Below are 19,954 nucleotides of genomic sequence, written 5' to 3'. Positions count from 1 at the left end.
ATATTTTTGGAATGTGGGAGGAAACCGGAGCACCCGGAGAAAACCCACGCAGGCCCGGGGAGAACATGCAAACTCCACACAGGGAGGCCGGAGCTGGAATCGAACCCGGTACCTCTGCACTGTGAAGCCGACGTGCTAACCACTGGACTACCGGGCCGCGCTATTTAATATATATTTTTTATATGTTGGTATTATTTTTTTTAATTTTACTCCAGCTATTTTAATACAGTGATTCATGATTAGTATGATTTCAAACAAAAATTCAAGACTTTTGATATTGAATACCTTTTTCCTGTTTTATATTTCTCTTCATGTTTTTTAAACATTTTTTATTGTTTGTTTTGAATATTCCTCACAGACTTGTTACCTTTGTCTCATGACTGATTGAACACTTTATGCCCCACCTCCTCCAAAGCCAATCAGCTCAGCTGCCAACATTTCAAATCTGCTTTCTGCGTTTGACTGAGTTAACTTTACAGCATGCTGCATGCAAATCATCACTCCTTCTTCGGTGTAGAAAAACACGTTTTGTTTATAGAAGAAGCACTCAGGCTTAATTGGAATAATTGCAAAGTAAATCAGCTTAATGAAAGCAAAGCACAGAGTGAGTGGAGATAACAACATTAGCGGGCCTAATTTCAAGGGCTGTTTGAGTGCACCGACCACCATGGACGCCCAGTAAGTAAATGGACTTTCACATCATGTTAAGACCAATTAGCAACACAATTCCTCACTGCTACATCTCTTCTGGCTAGTTTGTCAGGAATGATGTGTTTGTTTGTAATAGCACTGCTGACTGCTGTAGAAGTTCCTTTGCAGAGGTGTTATGTTGACGACCAGGGACAGTGTTGCTCTGACCTAGTCGGCCTGGAGCTTAATGTTTGTGAGATATAGAAATAATGTGATGCCACAAGTGTTTTTATGTGAAATTTTGTCCATCTGAGACCATCTATATATAGTCCCCACCCCAATCCAAATTCAGTGATGGGCCACTTGACATACACTGATAGAGGTCTGGCCACAGTCAGACATTGAAATCCCTGTAAAGGGAAAAAAAAATCAAATGCCACAACTATAAACTTGAAGAATGGATGCTACTTCGTCTAGCATTGCTTTAATGCCTGCACATAACTACATGTTTGAAAGAAAATACATGTGCACTTCAAGCCTCTGGAGATGCTGTGACAACAAGGCACTCTCAAGCAGCCATGCTCCCAAGCAGCCATGCTCTAAAGTAGCTCTTCCTCATTAACTCTGTGATAATGTCTCACAGCCAACAACAAGGCAGTCTCAAGTCACCACATCAGTCCAAAGTGCCTGTTCACACACTGGATGGCAAATGTGAGTTGTTTTTGTTCTTCTGTCTTCTCACTATGACCTGCATGACCACCCATGACCAACAGTGAGGTGCTCTAAAGCAGCCATGCCAGCGCCAAGCCCCGGTCCAAATGCTGAGTGTCAAGTCAGACTTTTTAAAAAGAAAAAATAAATAAATGATGTCTTCACATTTCCGTCTAAGTTTGTGACGTGCAAACACATAGCTGACAACGTGGTGCTGTAAAGTGGCCAAGCCAGTGTGAGGCTCCGCCGGTCCATACACTGGCTGTATAGTTGGACTTTTTAAAAATAAAACTCCCTCCTCAGCACACATCTGCTTTTCTCTACGTGACATGCGCACACCTACGGCTGACAGCGAGGCACTATCAAGTGGCCTTGCTAGCCCCAAGCCCCTGTCCGCACACCGGCTGTCAAGTCTGACTTGCCCTTTTGCCCCCTTCCATCCTCTCTCTGTCATGTGTATGGACCAACGGCAAAGATTGAAGCGCTCAAAAGCAGTCACACCAGCCCCAAGCCCATGTACACATGCTGCTGATCAAATCTGACTTCTTTATTAGCCCCCCCCCCCCCACCCCTTGCTCTTCCGCTTTATCTGTGTGATGTGCGCGCGCTCACAGTCTACAATGAGGCACTCTGAAGCAGTCATGCAAGCCCCAAGCCCTGATCCACATGCTGGCCATCAAGTCAGACTTTTTAGAAAAAACATGTTCTCTGCATGACATCGGCATGGACTTACGGCCGACGTGGCGCTCTAAAGCGGTCATGCCAGTCGACTCTATGATGAGAAGATGCATTTTCACTAATGTGAACGAAGACACTTTTATAGGGGATTTAGACGGGCTCATGCACCCAAGTGAGTCACTGGGCTCCAAAAATCAGGAAAGCTGAAATGTTGAGAAACCGTTTAATGCTCCAATAGTGCTCTTGGTCTTTGCACGTTTTCAACAATTATCTTCAAATGTGTATAATGTATTTGGAAACAAATCTCTCAATTCACTTTACAGATCTATGACTGAAAGTACCAAGGTGTATTGTTTTTTTTCCCCCTCACTGCGTGGGGTGAAAAAGCATCTGTTTTACGAACCGTCAGATATCAACATGTCATTCTGCACATTAGCAGGCCTCACTACAGGTGCTAAGTTGTGAGGTTCGCGCTCTTTGACAGGCTGCGCCTCGGGCGCAGGGGGGCCCAGCCCCAGCGGCACAGCCTGTTGCCTCTGACCGGCTTTAATTTCCCATCGTGCCAGAACTAGGATTGGATGTTGAGGGAATACAAGTGAACCGCTTCTGCCGTCCCGCTGCTGTTGAGCTCCGACTACGTTTTCACATGTGCCTGAAATAATAAAAGTGGCTGTGCCGCAAGGGGGAAATTTTAATAAAATGGTGGAGGGACGACATGCAGTTTAGAAAATAGTGGCAGGTTTTGTGGGTAAAAGGCTATGTGTATGATATCTCTTAAGAAAATTGCCTTTGATACCAGCAATAATAATAATAATAATAATAATAATGCTTGGTTTTGACCAACACGGTCCAAGAGTATACTGGAACATTCTGAAAGGCATCAAATTCACCCACATCTTTGGGCAAAAATTTGGAGTCAAATCAATCACATTGGGTGACATCAACAGCTTTATCTTTCATTTTTCTTTTGTGATGTCACTATACAGGGCTACCAGTGACCGCAAAGTGGTTGCATGGCTCTGTCTGCAAATAAGTTCCTCTTCCCTGTTCCAAGTCTTCAAAGGGTGAGTCGTTTTACTTTTTGGACACACACACACACATCTTTGCTTGGTTTGAGTTGGAATTGTCACTGATGCTGTATTGCTACATTTGCCTGACTTCATAATTGGCCTTTCAAAAAAAAATATATATATATAATGTTATACCACACACGATAAAAACGGTAAGCATGCATATGCCCATTCTATGAAAAATAAAAAAAGATAATAAACATTTTTTTAAAAATTCATCACAATGTACTTTAGACCATTCCTCCAGTAACAATGAATTACATTGACATCTAATATCATGGCCTTGAAATTCCACATTCTGCACGACTAATGACTTAGAAAAGTCACTCCTTTATTGAAAGTTGTACTAAATCCATTATGTAGTGCAATCTTTTATTGAAGCAATTTAACCGGTAGCGTAATGGGGCTGCCACAGGTTTCATCAGTAGTCCACACAACAGCGAAACAAATGTTTTAATTAGCCTCGCTCCCGCCGTGATGCACTCGATGCCTTACTTTGTCGCTCGCAGGCTTTGCAGTATTTATGAGCTTTCCATTAGACAACTCAGGTTTTACCTTCCTCCTACCCCCCTCAAACTCTATTTTACTGATCACCGTGATTTTGAATGAGAGGCTCAACAGCTTGGAGGGTGCATGGGGAGAATTGACCAATAGGGGGCAGCAGAATTTTAACAAGCTGAAGGGAGAGACTTCACCGTCAAGTCTTTTGATAGTGTGTGGCTAGTCAACTCGTTGTGGGGAGCAGTAAATAGAAAATATTGTAACACTAGAATCATGTTTCATCCTGAAACCTGACCGTTTAAGTCATTAAGTGCGTCAAGGAGACACATTTTTAAAGCTCCGGAAGACTTCACCTTGTCATTGAAGCACTTAAGACACTGTTTTGTTGTTGTTGTTGGTAGGTTTTTTTCTGTTTTTGGCATTTAATTAAACATTCTTTCAACCATAATAAAGTCGGTCTGTATTCATCAATAGCGATGCAGTGGGTATATTTTCCGCAGTAATGGGCCACATTTAATTTTTTTTATTATATAATTTTTTTATGAATGGGTGAAATGCATAAATTTTTAGTCGGTAAAATGCAAGTATTTCAATGTACACTGATTATCATATTACATGGTCCTATAAAAGGTTACATATAGGTCAGAGAGTACGAACCTGTACCTAAGCTGAATAATAATTTAAAATATGTTAAAAAGAACACAACAACCTTTCAAATCTTGCTGCATTTTTAAAATAGTGCAAGTGGGATCAGGGGCAGGGGAGACATGCAACTTCATTTGTAAATATTTATTTTCTAATTTGATTTGGGACTAATGAAAAAATGTACCATTCCGATGTTTGAGGTCCTTCGGTTAAGACATATTATCCAATATGAGAGCACGAGAGCAAGTTGCTCAGCACTTATGCAGAAATATGATCTTTGACTCCATGCTTAGAATTTGAAGGTCTTTCATCAATTTATTATTGAATTATATTAAGGCACAATATTCAACATGAAATCAGCTATCATTTCAGAAGCAAGAAAAATGTTGTTGCAGGATTAAAATGGGTAAAAATAAGCACGCCATGGTGAACAAATCCAAACACAATAGAACCTTGGTTTTCAAACGATTGTATTTTCCATGATTTCTCATCAACATTTCGTTGATATTGTTTCAAAAATGGTGCGGACCCAACTCGTCCACCTCTGCGGGACTCAGCCACTCATTTCTTGGAATCAAGAACCCACACAGAGCATTTCCTGCACATGTGCAACAGTTGACATTATTTTCTGTATGTTAGACTGTAGGCATTCTGTGCCAAATGTATTTCTTTTTGTTCATACTTTTGGGTGTCTAGAACAGATTAGAAGGATTTACATTCTTTTCAATGGGAAATATTGCTTTGGTTATCATACTATTCAGTTTTCAACAGACTTTTTGGATCAGATCAATAAAACCAAGGTTCCACAGTATTAGAAATTGAAAGGTAATCTAGGTTGGAATGTTAACAATGCATTGCATTAACTTCGGTTCAAATACAGCTTTATCCGGCATCTTCTCATTTCAGTACCAAGGCACCCTTGACATTTTCCTGAATGCTTTCAAGGGGGGGGGGGGGGGGGACGCAAACCAGCTAGTGGACAAATCTAAAGCCCCTCTACCAGTGAAGTGCAAACAATTGCGACTGTTGGTGCTCACGTCAGAGTTCGTTTGGGTTTGTTCAAGGTCGGTGTGAATTTAATTTTGACCTGTGGCAACAATGGCCTGAAAAACAAAAACTGAACGGCCCAAAATGCATCTATTAATAGTTTTGGGGGATACTAAAAGTTTGAGTGTTGTGTGAGAGAGAAAAAGAGAGGAGGTGGGAGGAGATGTTTTTTTGGGGGGAGGAATGAAAGGAGGTTGGTGGGTAGTGGGGGGGGATGTCCTTGCTCCAAACCTTCAGCGCGCAGCAGTCTGCGCTGCGCCACTTCCCTCTCAACTTCACTCCGGGTGACTTCTTTCCTTCTCATTCTTTTCTTCTTATTTTGATGACATCACATCTTTTATCGCACGGCCGTGATGGGATGCTACTAGTTATTATTCCCCCTCCCCAAACTAAACATTTCACCTCTCCGAATGAGAAGTTTTGGATGTACTGATTTGCCGGATTGAATGGGGGGAACCACTTTCGGAGACTTTACGCATCAACTTGAGGGATGAATGTGAACTTCTTTACTGAGCGTTTTTGTTGATCTTTGCTCCTTATTGATGTGATTTAACTTACTTAGCAAAAACTTTAAGTGTCGGTTCCACACATTACGATCTTGAGGTGGAACTTTTTTTCTCTTTTTCAAACGCTTGGAGATCCAACTTTCAATCACAGCCGCAAGGATTTCTTGTTTGAATTCAATCGGAGTGGATATCATGCCTCGGGGGACCGAACCGAGCTGGCTTTGGATTCTTTCCTTGGCCCCGGTCTTGGTTCTGTGTGTGTCCAGCGTGCACGCATGCCCGCACAAGTGCAGCTGCTCTGGATCCCATGTGGACTGTCAGGGTCTGGGGCTCAAGACGGTACCGAAGGGGATCCCGCGCGGAGCTGAGCGCTTGTAAGTGTGCACCAAATGATTGCGTCCTTGCATTTTGCGCAAATCACTTTGAGTTATTTACTTGACCACGTTGTGCAACTGAAGGATCGTTTGTTGTCAAGATTTGAGTCAGCATGCGATTAAAAATAAAGATTTGCTACTTAAAAATTGAGTAAGATGCATTACCCCCCACAAAGTTACACCCGAACACTTTTTTGTGTTGGCAGTAAAAAAGTTGTCAAAGAATGCTTTATGTTCTGTGTTGGAATATCTAAAACTGAAAAATAATGAGGCTTGTCAACAAATTGGTTAAAATGGGGTGATGGTCAAATTTATGAGTGCCATAGTTCTCTATAAGTAACTTTTATAACAGTTTGGAGTTTATCCCCCTGCCCCCCCCCACACACACACACACGCGCGCACATACATAAACATCTTTAAGCATCTTTTTTCAAATCACGATTTAGAGTTAAAGGCGACAGTCCTGGTTTAGATTTTCAAAAGAAAATGCAAGTTTTTTTTCTTTTTTGCCCAAAATAAATATTTGCCAAGTTAAATTTAAATGCAACTTTTTCCAACTTACCTAAATCTAACAGTTGGAAGAGGAGGCATTTTCTTGGCAAAACTGTGATGTGAAAAAGTTCTGTCTCATTTATTATGATTTAGATTAAATTAAATTATGATGACTTGTCACTTATGAATACGCTTTTGATTTTTTTTGTTTCATTTTTCTTAAAAATTAAGATGTGCACCTTGAAAGTGAAATGAAACGTTGTCCAACTTGATCTACATGAAAGAACATCGCGTGGGAGACGAGGTGTTATCTTGTCAATTGTGTTGACATTTTAAAGTGAATGAAACAGACTTGACTTTTTTAAGAGTACACTTTGACTTTTGATCCTTATCAATCAAGATTTGCCCCTTAGAAGTTGAATCAAATGCAACTTTTTCCAACTGCATCGGCTAAAAGGACCGTAACATGGAAAAACTAAATGGAAAAAGTTCTCCAAGTCAATTTATCACCAGTACTGATGAAATACACATGACTTTTAAAAAAGTAATGATTCTAATAATTTTCTTTTCAGGCTTCCGCAAACAGAAGTAGTCGACCCAAAATGAACACAATCATCAGAATAACCATTGAGTTATTATTGTAGTTGATCAATCAGGCACATGGTTGATAGTGTGTGTTGGTAAAAGTATTAATAGTTGTTCTGCATGATTTTATTTTAGTACACTTGGTTTTAAGTTGGAAACTTTCCCAACCTGTTGAGTGCAATGCGATGATGTGACACACACATGCACACGCACACACCTATGCTGCTATATGGAAGTGATTATGCATGCTAATGGTGAAACCCCCTCAAAAAGCCGCCGCAGGCGATCCACAACACAGCCGAGCCAGAGACAACAAACACAATCAGTGCAAAGGAATCAAGTGGGGCACTGATATGGTTTGCATGCTGTGATGCATGAGCAAACACTGGACACTTTATTAGGAACAGTCATTGGAATCTAATACGAGAGTTGGGTTACAAAAAAAACAACAAAACCCCCGAAAAAAATTATGTGCTTCGTTTTTTTGCAAACAGCCATCAAAAATATCACAACTGAGGTTTTTGTGGGTCTGGGATGTGGCAAGAAAAGCGTCACAATTTCCCATTACTCATCTGTCCGCTTCAAATTGGGGCTCAATAGAATAAATTCTGTTGTAGGTATTGTCTGATATTGAATTTTGAAATTCGCTCAAATGGTTGCTTAAAACCAAAATAACGGACTTTCTGTTTATCTTTAACAATGGGTCCTCGAGGCTTTTTTGTGCACCCTGTTGGGAGAGATGCTTCTCCCAAATTTCATGTCTATTGGTGTAAACTGGGGTCGGGGCTGATTTAACTTCCAAGGGAGGGTCTGCGACTGATTAAAATTTTGGGACTTGCATTCAGGACCCCTAAAAGACATATTTTCATCAAGCTGTGTACATTGACAAAAAGTGCATTTTGCTGCTGTTGAGGCCACCAAAAATTTGTTTTTTAAAATAGCAGTTTAAGCCTTTAAGTACTTCATAAACTCGCATTCCATTACATTATGCAAACATACCTGATAAAGTAGCCGCTAACAAAATACCTATCGCGCCACCAGCCTGGGGCCCCTCTTTTTAATTTTTTTTCCTTTAGTTGTGTGACCTTCAGGGACTTGTTGGCCTTTACACAGCAATTCTCCAAAGACATTTAGACTCTGAAAATAAATAATGAGAGCAGGCTGTGATTGAACGGGGGATTTGAGGAATATTCTCAAATGATGCATTAACAAAAAAATAGTGGTTGTTCCAAGGCTGTTTGGAATCACTTCCTATCCACTAATTTGTTTCCTATTTTTTGCAGTTTTGTTGTTTGGATCGATGTGTTGAGTCTTGTTTAGTCCCTGTGAAGTGAGCCTCTGTATTTTCACTTTTCAGCATTCACACATTTGCCCATACACATTTTTTGTCAGCAATATCAGTTCGGCACCTTCTCGAGTGCACCATCTTGGTGCAAAGAAATCGTCGAAGAACTTTATTGAGACAAAAATTGTCCTTAGATGCCATCTTATGGGGTGGCCCGGTAGTCCAGTGGTTAGCACGTCAGCTCCGGCCTCCCTGTGAGGAGTTTGCATGTTCTCCACGGGTCTGCGTGGGTTTTCTCCGGGTGCTCCGGTTTCCTGCCACATTCCAAAAACATGCGTGGCAGGCTGATTGAACACTCTAAATTGTCCCGAGGTGTGAGTGTGAGTGTGGATGGTTGCTCATCTCTGTGTGCCCTGCGGTTGGCTGGCAACCGATTCAGGGTGTCCCCCGCCTACTGCCCGGAGACAGCTGGGATAGGCTCCAGCACCCTCCGCGACCCTAGTGAGGATGAAGCGGTTCGGAAGATGAACGAATGCCATCTTATGGTATATTTATTTTGTTGTATTTTTTCTTATCTTATTTGATGTAGTTTTTTAACATTGTACTCGTGATTTTAACTGCTTGTTGTAAGGTGTCCTTGAGTTTCTAGAAAGGCGCCCACAAATAAAATGTATTATTATTATTATTATTATTATCTATAGGCATTTACTGTATAGTAGAAGTTGTTTTTTTGAGGAGGGGGCAGTTGCGGGGCATCAATTATGTGTGCAACTCATAAATCCTTTTTCATCATTGAAATGAATGGGAATATCATTCATCTCCTTAAGTAAAAAAAATATTGGGATATGATTTTTGAATAATCGTCAGTATTGTACTCAGTGACAGTCCCAACACTTAAAATGACCCTATGCAAGAACCAACCGTGTCCCCCACCCCAACTTGATACGGACTTCCCGGCGCCCCCACCCTTCATTGACATCGTCAATAGTGATTACCAAAATCCTTGAAATCTTCTCGTGCCTCCACAAGGGGTTGCAAATTCCTTTCCAAATGCCAATGCTTTACTTTTCGTGGTCCCAATAGAACACCCGATTCATGTAAAATGCAGACTTGTGTGGCCGCACATACCAAAAATCCCCACTGAGTGTACTGCATAAAAACATACAGTAGTAATTGTGATCAAATAGGATGCAACGCATGAATTTTGTCTTTTCCCCAAAAAACTTGGGGCCTTCTTTGCCACTCTCACTCATCTTTTTCCTTGATTTAATGTGGGGCCTGATGGATTTTTTTTTAGGCTCTTTAGGCAACATAAAATTCAGATAACCGATGAATTAGCATAAAGAGATGAGTCAGAGCATTTGCAAAAAATCTTCCAAAATATTTTTTTTTTTCCATTAATTTTTTTTCCTGCTGGGTGCGGATGTTTGAATGTCCATTATTTTGTCCATATGTTGTAATGTGTTAATGTGGATTAAAAACCTATCGGCTAAAAAGAGACAATTTTTAAAAGAGTTTTTGAATCATTCACTTTTTCTCTACACGCCATAATCCCAGTCAAGCATTTCTAGAAGACTTTTCACTCGACTGTATCACCTACTTGATGTGATGCTCAATGGGAAGAGAGAAACAAAGCCATCCTTTTTCATTCCACTGCGCCTGCAAACCGCGTCGGATGACAACGTTTGACACATTCGCTCACAGCCTGGCACAAAATCTTGCTTAAACACACAAGATGTAGTGCGGTCCCGGTTAGCGGTTGTTTATTTGCGATGGTGAATGGAAAACAGCGAGACGTTGGATCTTTGTCACCCAATGTGCTTCCAGAGACACTTGTTTCTAATTTCATGCATATTTTAATAAATCGATCCACCACACTCGTTGGTTGCCAATTTCAATGAGTCATGACCTGGCTATTCACATACAGATTTTGAACATCTTAACCAGGATGAATCAATTTCATAATCGATTACACAACACTTTGTGTCCAACTGCCTATGAAGCAGCAACTTTTGTTGGTGCAAAAATTGTGATTTTAAGTTTTTGAAGCAGATCCGGGAGGGAACGCTATCGGAACACAGACATCTGACCATCGGGCCATGCTTGAAATTTAGCACGTTTGTTTACGAGTGTACCTTGCCAAATGGCATTGAGACAATTCAGATGGTAAAAGGCAAGCAGTTTAACATCATTCAACATCACCCCAATCATTTTCAGAGCGGTTATTGTAAGAAAAGCCTCTCTGAACGCAGACACCACAGGATAATTGCTCAAAATAATCTGATGAGACTCAATTATTGGTATGAACCTACCACGCTTAACTGTGCTTCATAGTGCATTTTGTACTCCAGATGACCACCATGGTGCACCGCGCACATAATATTTCCACCAACAATCGGGAGTGTCCTCCGCTAAACAAAATACCCGGTGTAGTACCAAATTTGACCTGTTACAGGCAGCATGGTGCCAAAGGTCATCCAGACTATGCAGATCATGAATAGTAAACAATTTTTTTCAGACAATTTCAGTTGGAAACGGTCAATAATCGGGCATCGTGTAGAAAGTGCAAATGAAGCTCACATTGTTACCTATTAATTGTGCACCCCCCCCCCCCCCCGCCCCAAACTAATGTTGGAATATTGGAAATATACATTTGAGAAGGGAACTCTTGTTTATTTCCCAGTGGAAAACCATTTGGGGGGGGGGGGCTACTCCTACTCCTCCCTTGCACTATTTTCACCCTCCTTTTTTTTTTTTTAATCGCTAGTTCAAACCATGTATATGCACTTGGACAATACAAATGTAAAAAAAGGCTCCCAGAAGGGGCTACAAATACAAGACACAGGTTGAGAGGGGGAGAGAAGTGGGAATAAAAGTCAATGGTGGTGAAAATAACCCCTGGATAACCTGCCGTGGAATATTGAAAACCACGGGAGACCGGCTCGGCTGCCTGGAGAGGGGGAGTGTCGATCAAAATTTAAAATGTTTACCCAGACAAAGCTTGAAATGGACATTTTAAATGTTAAATAGACTTTCACTTGTCTAGTGCTCTTCTCACGTCGAGTTGCTCGGCGCACTTTTAACACTGTCTCCTTGTTCACCTACTGATGATGCAGCATCAGCCGAAACTGGGGGATGGGGGGGGGGGTTCACTGTTTTGCTCTCGGACACTTTGACAAGGTCACAAGGGCTGAGGATCAAATGCAAAACCTTCGGGTAGGGAAATGACCACTCGACCACCTAAGCCACCACCCGAAACACAGACTGACCAATAACAGCACAGGATATGCTCTGGCATGTGCAAACGTTCCCCAAATGTATCCTCCTATCTTATCTTATACATTGTATACAGTGGAACCCGCATATTTCAAGTTCACCGTTTACAAATTGACCTCTTTGCATTCTCGACTATTGTCTGAAGGTCTTGTATATTTAATAATAAATGAGTAAATCTTTGCTAGCTTAGCCACTTCACTTCAGTTCACAAAGCTAGCGATTGGCTCTTGGCTGGATCGTTGATTGTATCGGCTGTGTTTTTAGCTCATTACTATGAATGTTACCATTTATGCCAGTAACATGAGGGCGATTTGCTCTGAGACTTTGGCAAGCTTAACTGGCTACACTAATATGAGTCTAGCGACCCTACTTGGTTTTAACAACAGGTTAGCTGACTGCAGTATATGTTCGTGATTGCCATGATGCTCTTCTAGCCCCTTTGCATTTTGCCTTTGAATGATTGTTAAAGCTATAGATGTTAGCTCTCAAACGAATATGCTAATATTATGTGACTACCGCGAGGGCTACTTACCATACCCAGGGTGCAGGCTGGCTCAGGAATTTCCACTTTCATCGCTAGCTAGCGCTTTCTGGCAGTGAGTCAAGTCATTACATCGGTTAAGCAAGTCATAAGTCAAGTCATACAATCCTGCTCAGTCAAATTAGCCACTTTGCACCTGGTTTTCAAAGCGTCACATTCACTTTGCCCCTTTTGCCAGCAGGAGGAAACCTTTTCTTTTAGACTGTCAGTAGAACATTTGGAAGGTTAACAAGCTGGCTTCACCTCTTCTTTCTTCCCCAGCGACGCTCACATGAATGTTTCCTTAGGCCTGTCACTTTTCTCAGGTTCCTTCCCCTGGGAAGCCACTTGAGACCTCATTTGCATGTAATTAAGAGAAGAGATGAAGAGATGGATGGGAATTCGGGGGACGGTGAGGGATGGCAATAGACCTAACCAAACTGAGGAAACGAGAGAGCTCTTAGGTCCAATTTACACCCACCTAGCCAAGACACACAAACTCACGCGCTCGAATGTTAAAAGTTTTGTTAAGGAGATGCTAGTTTCAAATTGTTGCCACTGCTGTGCAAGGAGGTCAGTGAACAACATTTTTTGATTGATAATGGAATTTTTTAAAAAATGGAGCAATTGCTTGTTATTTTAAAATACTGAATGGCAAAGAGAAAGCCGTTGTGCTAAAATGGATGAAAATACTTTGTTTATGCTTATTAAATTAAATAGAAATTAGCGAGACAGTGGGGGAAAAGAGTACTTTCGAGAGCCTCCTCTTCTTTTCAAAACTCTCTTCTGATTGGTTGCCGGCTCTCTGAAGCGCCACACCCTCTTCCGAGCGAGACACTGGCAACATTCCACGGTGGCGAGCGGAATTTTTGCGAGGCCCGATTAAGTCGAACAACCACACGGACTGTTGAGACTTTTTAAGACTTACATCCAACCGCAATGTTTTCACTTTGAGTTTTGGAAGCCTTCGCCATGTTTTTGTTTGTGCTGCACTTGTGCGTGTTTGCGGGGCGCCTCAGTGAGAACGCGGGCTGGGTGGCACTGATGTCATTTTATGCTTATTGCTATTACAGACTTTTTTTTTAATACTACTACTTAAAAAGCCACAAGCAGGTTTTTTATTATGCCGCTGATCATCCTGCGGTTGCCAACTGTTTGATGCACTTAAGCCAAACCAAAAGGTTTGGGCATGTGCTTGTAGGTCAGTGGGTGACGCTCCAGCTGACCTTCTCTTTCATGACTTGTTGTGCCACTCTGCCGGCCAGCTGGCTAAAGCAAATTTTGGTTTTCGGCCTTTCTGGGAAACTGCACCCCACACAACAGGATGAGGCTCCCACATACTGGCGCACATGAAGGACTTGAAATGTAAATGGTGAGTGAATGATGTTGCGGACAATCAAAAGGTCAGGTTGCATCACGTGATCCGGAACATAAAAAGCACACAACCGAAGACACCAACATCTGCCTTTCTTGTGACTCTTCCAATTGTTTTGCGTTTCTGTTGCAAGCTGTTGATGGCACTTTGAATCATTCATTCAAGCTTTGATTCATGATAATAACACATAGAGTGACAGCTGTTTTAGACTTTTTCACATTTACAAGACTGTATGTTGTCATAATAGTATATTGTCTTCAATTATGACATATACACTGTATCTAAAAAAAAGAAGAAAGTATGCATTCTCTGTTCATCAACAAGTTTGATTCTGCCTTTTTCCATTCTTTTATAATCGGCAATAGAAAAAAGGTAGTTTACATAAGAGGTCGTTGTCTCCTAGTGGACTCAAGCTGCGCTGGTCTCATATCAAGCATTGATGCCATCTACTGGTGGTTGTGCATCATTAAAGTTGTTTCCAAATTTGAAATGTACAGTGAAGCAGCATCACGTGCTCCCCCACCCATCCCCGATTGACCCCCCCCCAAAAAAACCAACCCCATAATTGCCAAGTGTACTTGTAAATGGCATTGAAGGAGTTATAATTGTTCCGTTTTCATTAACATTGTTTCACTCACTGACTGCCAGCCATTTTAGAACATTTTGTTTGCTCTTACAAAGGACGCACAGCTTATTGTGCTCTGTGACAATGCATACATCAAATCAACCAAAGGAAAAGAGTAGACTCTCTTCTAGGGCCCAACCGACTATAATCAGCAGAGTTCTTTAAAAATTGGCAAATATCCGACAATTAGCCGGGGTACACCCTGAACTTGTTGCCAGCCAACCGCAGCTGTCTGGAAATTCATATCTTTATTTTTGTTCATGTGAAAGGACCAAAGTGAATTTGTTTGTGATATCTTTTTTAAAATGAATCGTTCATTCATCTTCCGAGCCGCTTGATCCTCACGAGGGTCGCGGGGGGTGCTGGAGCCTATCCCAGCTGTCATCGGGCAGTAGGCGGGGGACACCCTGAATCGGTTGCCAGCCAATCGCAGGGCACACAGAGACGAACAACCAACCACACTCACACCTAGGGACAATTTAGAGCGTCCAATCAGCCTGCCATGCATGTTTTTGGAATGTGGGAGGAAACCGGAACACCTGGAGAAAACCCACGCAGGCCCGGGGAGAACATGCAAACTCCACACAGGGAGCCCGGAGCTGGAATCGAACACGGTACCTCTGCACTGTGAAGCCAACGTGCTAAAATGAATCGGCTCTAGTAATTTTATCCTGCCTAATATCGATCACTTTGCCTTCCAAAAAATCTACATCGTTCAGCCCTGCCCTAAAATTCCACACACCGACACAGACACACACACACAAATTCTCCTTTGAGTAGAATTTGTTTCTTTTCTGAGTAGTATTATACAGTATGTCTGTGTGTGCATATTCTAATAGGGCTGTTGTTTTTTTAACCCGAAGCTTTCCGATTCCACGTCTTTCAAACATTTATCTTAATAATATTAGAAAGTACGCCCCCCAGCACCCCCTCCCCCTCCCTCCTTTCTTCTGCTAACTTAAGCATAAAAGAGAAAACCCAAGCAACATTGATTTGATCGCTGTTGTTTCATTGGTCATTTTAGACGGATTTTCCAAATGTAACCAATTTCCACAAAACTCTGCAAAAGCACATCCCGTATACTAGAGTAGAACTCATGAAATTTGATGGGGGTCTGCATAAAGTTGCGGCTCCATGAATTTTTCCCGTCACTCTGCCATCAATGGAATCATCCACAGTTAATAAATCATCCTTATTAACTAACTAATGAACAAATAAACGTCCATTCTTCTGATGTATTGACCCGTTCAGTCATCCAAAACATGACAAATTCTAAAAACAAACTATTTCTTCCTCAAATGAGCCTAAATATACGACAAATTTCCCCTCGTTTTGGCCAAAGCGCTGCTTTTATAGTGCACTTTTTTTTTCTGACCACATTGTGAGATCACATCCCATCATTTGGTGTAAGCATCATTAACAGTGCAAATATAACATGCGGGCCAAAAATACCCCCCCGCCCCACCCCCCCCACACACACTGTGTATGGACACATCGGTAGTCAAACATGCAATTTTTTGATGGAAAAGTTGACATAACATGCAATTAATTGCCGTCTTTGTCTTGAATGGTGGAACAGACAGACTGTGTGTGCGTGCACGCGCTAAAATAACGTGTCTGTGTTTGGATTAATTTGACATTAACAAGGCGGGCCACTGTTTTGTTTGTCGGCTGTCACCAAAGCAACACATTCTCTTGTTCCCTCTGCTTGTTAAGCTTTCAATGTCTGCAGCCGACAAGCCCGCCGGTGGGTATTAATGTCCTGCGTTGCAGCAAGAGATTTCAGATGTTTAAGGTAGCCGAAGTCAAGGGTCACATCAGATAGTGAGATGTTTCTTGTCACCGCTCCGCGATGTGGACTTTTCTTAACAAGTCAGCCTATTTGGTCGAAAAGCACTGTATTGTAGCCAGTCCCACTAATTTAATTGAGTAAATTTTGTATTTAAAACAAAAACTTTTAGTTAAATTGGACTCCAGATTGATTATCAACTGTTTTTAAAAGTGTTTAATTATAATAAATATAAATATTTTTACTCAAATTCAATTTTTTACAAATAATGTAATTACATATTTATTTTTTGCTTTAACATATTTTTCTAGATTTTCTAGAAAAAAAGATATAATGGTAGTAGTAACGTACCGGTAATTAGATTTTTATAAATGGAATTTAATATAGATAATGTTAATCCAAAATCATGTTTAATTAAATTTTAGTTTAGTTTAAAAAATATGTATTTTCATTTTCTGACGCACTATATCTATTTATTCACATTTAATTATAAGAGGTTTGTATCTGTGGTATTTAATTTTTTCCAATCATTAAATGAGACTTCAGACTGACTTTAGTCTATTTTATTTTAGTGAACCATGAAAACAGACTCCGCATTGACTGATGTCCTCATGTCCTGAGTCACTGTAATTGTATTTATCATTGATATTTTTTCCTGTTTAATTAGAATTTGTATGCATATATTTATTCATACATCTTAAATTTAGAGTCCAGATTATTTGTATTGATTTTACAGATTGATGAATGCAGATATCTAATTGGCTATTAGTTTTGCCGCCGTGGAAATCCACAAACTAGTGGAAATTGATTCAAAAGCACCTCTGCAGGTTAGAGCCAAGTAATGCACTCCACTTTGCCTCAACACTTCAGTACACCACTCATCGCCGATCAATTTTTCCCAATTGATCCCGAGCCATCAACTGATGACTACCATCCCTATTAATCAGTAATGCTTCTCTTGTTTGAATCTGTCTGCACTGAGAAAACATCTCATTGTTGAAGGGCCTCGCACCAGTCAAAACCCAGGCGGCAGCACCGCCATGGTGTCCCGCATGAGTAAATCCAGACAGAAGCGAATCACCCTATAAACTCACGCCGCTAACCAAACACAGCGACGTTTTACGAGCTCGTTTAGCTCACCACCCTCAAATAAAGGGACACTCGCCGGGGCGGCTCTCTTTTTATATGGTCCACTTGTCGTTTTTGTCACCAAACGTTGACTTTCGCCGTCTTTAGGCTGAGTGAGGGGGGGGGGGTGCTTAGACATTGGCAAAAGGCCAGCGCTTTGCGGCAGTAAGAACAATAACGACAACAACAACAACAACAAAAAATAACACTGTAAATCATGTGACCGAGCAAAGCCGCTGAATTTGCAAGATGCGTTCACGGCACAGAGGAAGGGAAATCAACACGGACTGGAAATTGGGCGATGAAGTAATGTTTCCACGAAGCAGTTGACTTGGGGTTTCATTTGGAATGCTAAATCCTGATCAGGCTTCCAGCGAGGAATGTGTGGGTGGGCTGGCGTTAGCGTGACATCATAGCGCGGTGACACAAGCTGCCAAATAATTTGATAAAAATATATAACCGCCTGTAGTGGTACACTCGCCTGACTTGTGTGCAGTCAGCGTGGGATCGGTTCCCACTCAGTGACGGGGGTCTATGTGAGTGTGAATGGTTCTTTGTCTCTATTTATGCCCTGCGACTGACTGGCGACCGGTTCAAGGTATAGTCTGGCTTCTGCCCGAAGTCAGCTGGGATAGGCTCAAGCAACTCTCCGCGAACCTGTTCAGGATAAGCTGTGTTCAAAATGGATGGAGTCTAACCGCCAATCGCGGTTTGCTATTCATGACTTCACCTATTTGAGCTTTTTCGGCGGAACGTATTCTCTTGCTATTTGCGGCTTTCTCGTGTACTCCTAAGAACACTTCATGATATCACAAGGTAGCAGCAAAGCCATGGCCAATTTTAAAGTAGTAATTGTATCAAGGAAATGTGTTGGAATGACATATCTGAACTGAGCAACACAGGGCTTCCTGGTCTTGGGTTATAGATGACTTTAGTCTAGGTTGTTTGAGAAATTACAAAGAGTCATTGCCGCAAATGTGTTTTTGTTGTTGAAAGGCTATTTAAAAAAAACATTTTTTTAAATAGCCTTTCAAATTACGCAACAACTATTACGTGATTTGGTCCGCGGCATTCACATTTGCATTTTGCGTCTGTTAAAAAAGTTGCTCAGACGCTCTAGTTCTTGCTATCCCCCCACCGAGGTTGAACTGTTCACATTTTTCCATTTTGAAAATAGTTTCCCACAAATTAATTGATAGACTATAAAATGGTTTGGCAAAGAAGAAGATTGATCTCATCTTGTTGAATGTGTGTTTGCTATTTCCAATTCTTCACCTATTCATACATACACTCTAATTTTGATATATTTGATACAGCACAGTACCAGCTGATGGCATGCACTAGCAATTATGTCTGTTTAAAATAAGTGTTCTGGTTTCTATGTTGACACTTGACCAAATGAACTGCACTAGCAAAGCAATCAACCAGTTTGTTTCAACGCAACGACGCGTGAAGACCAAGACTGGTTTGTCCCTGTAAGGAAGTACAAGTTATTGGCCTTGAGACTGCAGTCCAAAAAAAAAAAAAATGCCACCGACTTTTTACTTCTTTTCTTGTCCTGTCTCCTTTTTCAATCTGTTTTTGGACGGAAGGTTGACTCGGGTTTGCGTTCGTTTCCTTTGGCACGCCACGCATTCCGGCCTGTGACAAAGCACCGAGACCGTCCAGCTGAAAAGGTCCACGCCAGACGTCTTCTGGGAAATGTTCAAAGGCGACACGAGGAACAATCTCGTCGTCGTGCTGTGACGGCAATAAACCGCGAAGGCCAAGCAGATTCCTTTCAGTGGTGTTTGCAAATGTTTATTCTGTCTATGTAAATTCTGCCAGGCCAAAAGATGGCGGTCCGTCAGCCCGTTGAGTTAAGTGAATGACAAAATTGCTTTGATGAATCCATAAGGATGGTATGTTTTTGGAAGAAGTAGAACATTGTGTTGGATCAGAAAGCTGCTGCACTTGATTTTTCTGAAGAGATCTCATATATTGCATTTCTTTGAAACAGTTGCCAGGTGTACATCCACCCTTTCCCAACATTCGAGCATGTGTCAGGAGCCAGATGCCAACTCTGTCTCATCTGTTGGCTTTGACATGTTTTTTTTCTGCCAGTTTCATCTGCTCAATGCGCAGCTCTCTTCAACGGATACTCAACTGTGGGATTTTTAAACTGCTAACGTATTGTTGCAAGGTTGTCTTTGCGGATCGGAGGAGCATTTCCACTATTTGTTCGTGTCTTCTTGGCCGGATGGCCGTATGCGGTCTCTCAGATTGTTGCTTCTGGATGTTATGAACAGTTGCATCTGTATTCAATATCTGATGGGAGCAACGGTCGCTTTGAAAGGGTCTTCGGAATTGTTTTTGTACATCCGTGACATCTTCCATTTTTTTTTCTTGAAAAGTTTACCATACGTTTGCCATGATTTAGGTTGATGTGCATCATCCGATTCACTCCCAATGATGTGATACAGTTCACAATTACAAAACAAATTTTCCTCAACAGCTATACCGTACCATTCCTCTGATTATGATGCGATTCACTACAGTATTAATTCAATCTCGTTCGCTCAAATTATTATACGTCAATGTGATGTACTACAATGTGATTTACTCTGTTTATAATACAATGAAATAAATTCAAATTACAATGTGATTCACTCCACTTAAAATCGAAGAGTGTTTTACTTCAATGACAATATAATAAGTTGTTACGCAATATGATTCGA

The 19,954-nt window shown here is 41.3% G+C and overlaps 1 protein-coding gene across 2 annotated transcripts in view; it reads left to right on the top strand.

Annotated features, from left to right (window-relative positions):
- The first annotated feature begins 515 nt into the window (after nucleotides 1-515).
- The window catches only part of slit3 (slit homolog 3 (Drosophila)), a 242,678-nt gene continuing 223,239 nt past the window's right edge, over nucleotides 516-19,954 (top strand). Inside the window, exons 1-2 of one of the 2 annotated variants that reach the window (XM_052086348.1) lie at nucleotides 516-678; nucleotides 3,006-3,083. In XM_052086348.1, coding sequence (XP_051942308.1) covers nucleotides 587-678; nucleotides 3,006-3,083 — 170 coding nt within the window. In that variant the 5' untranslated portion in view covers nucleotides 516-586. Of the gene's footprint in view, nucleotides 679-3,005; nucleotides 3,084-5,521; nucleotides 6,163-19,954 lie in introns of those variants that run through there. The other variant, XM_052086267.1, reaches the window with a different exon arrangement.

This window comes from Hippocampus zosterae, chromosome 1 (genome assembly GCF_025434085.1).
Source record: "Hippocampus zosterae strain Florida chromosome 1, ASM2543408v3, whole genome shotgun sequence".
NCBI lineage: Eukaryota > Metazoa > Chordata > Actinopteri > Syngnathiformes > Syngnathidae > Hippocampus > Hippocampus zosterae.
The sequence above is the reverse complement of the archived record's forward strand: the minus strand, read 5'-3'. Positions and strand labels throughout refer to the sequence as shown.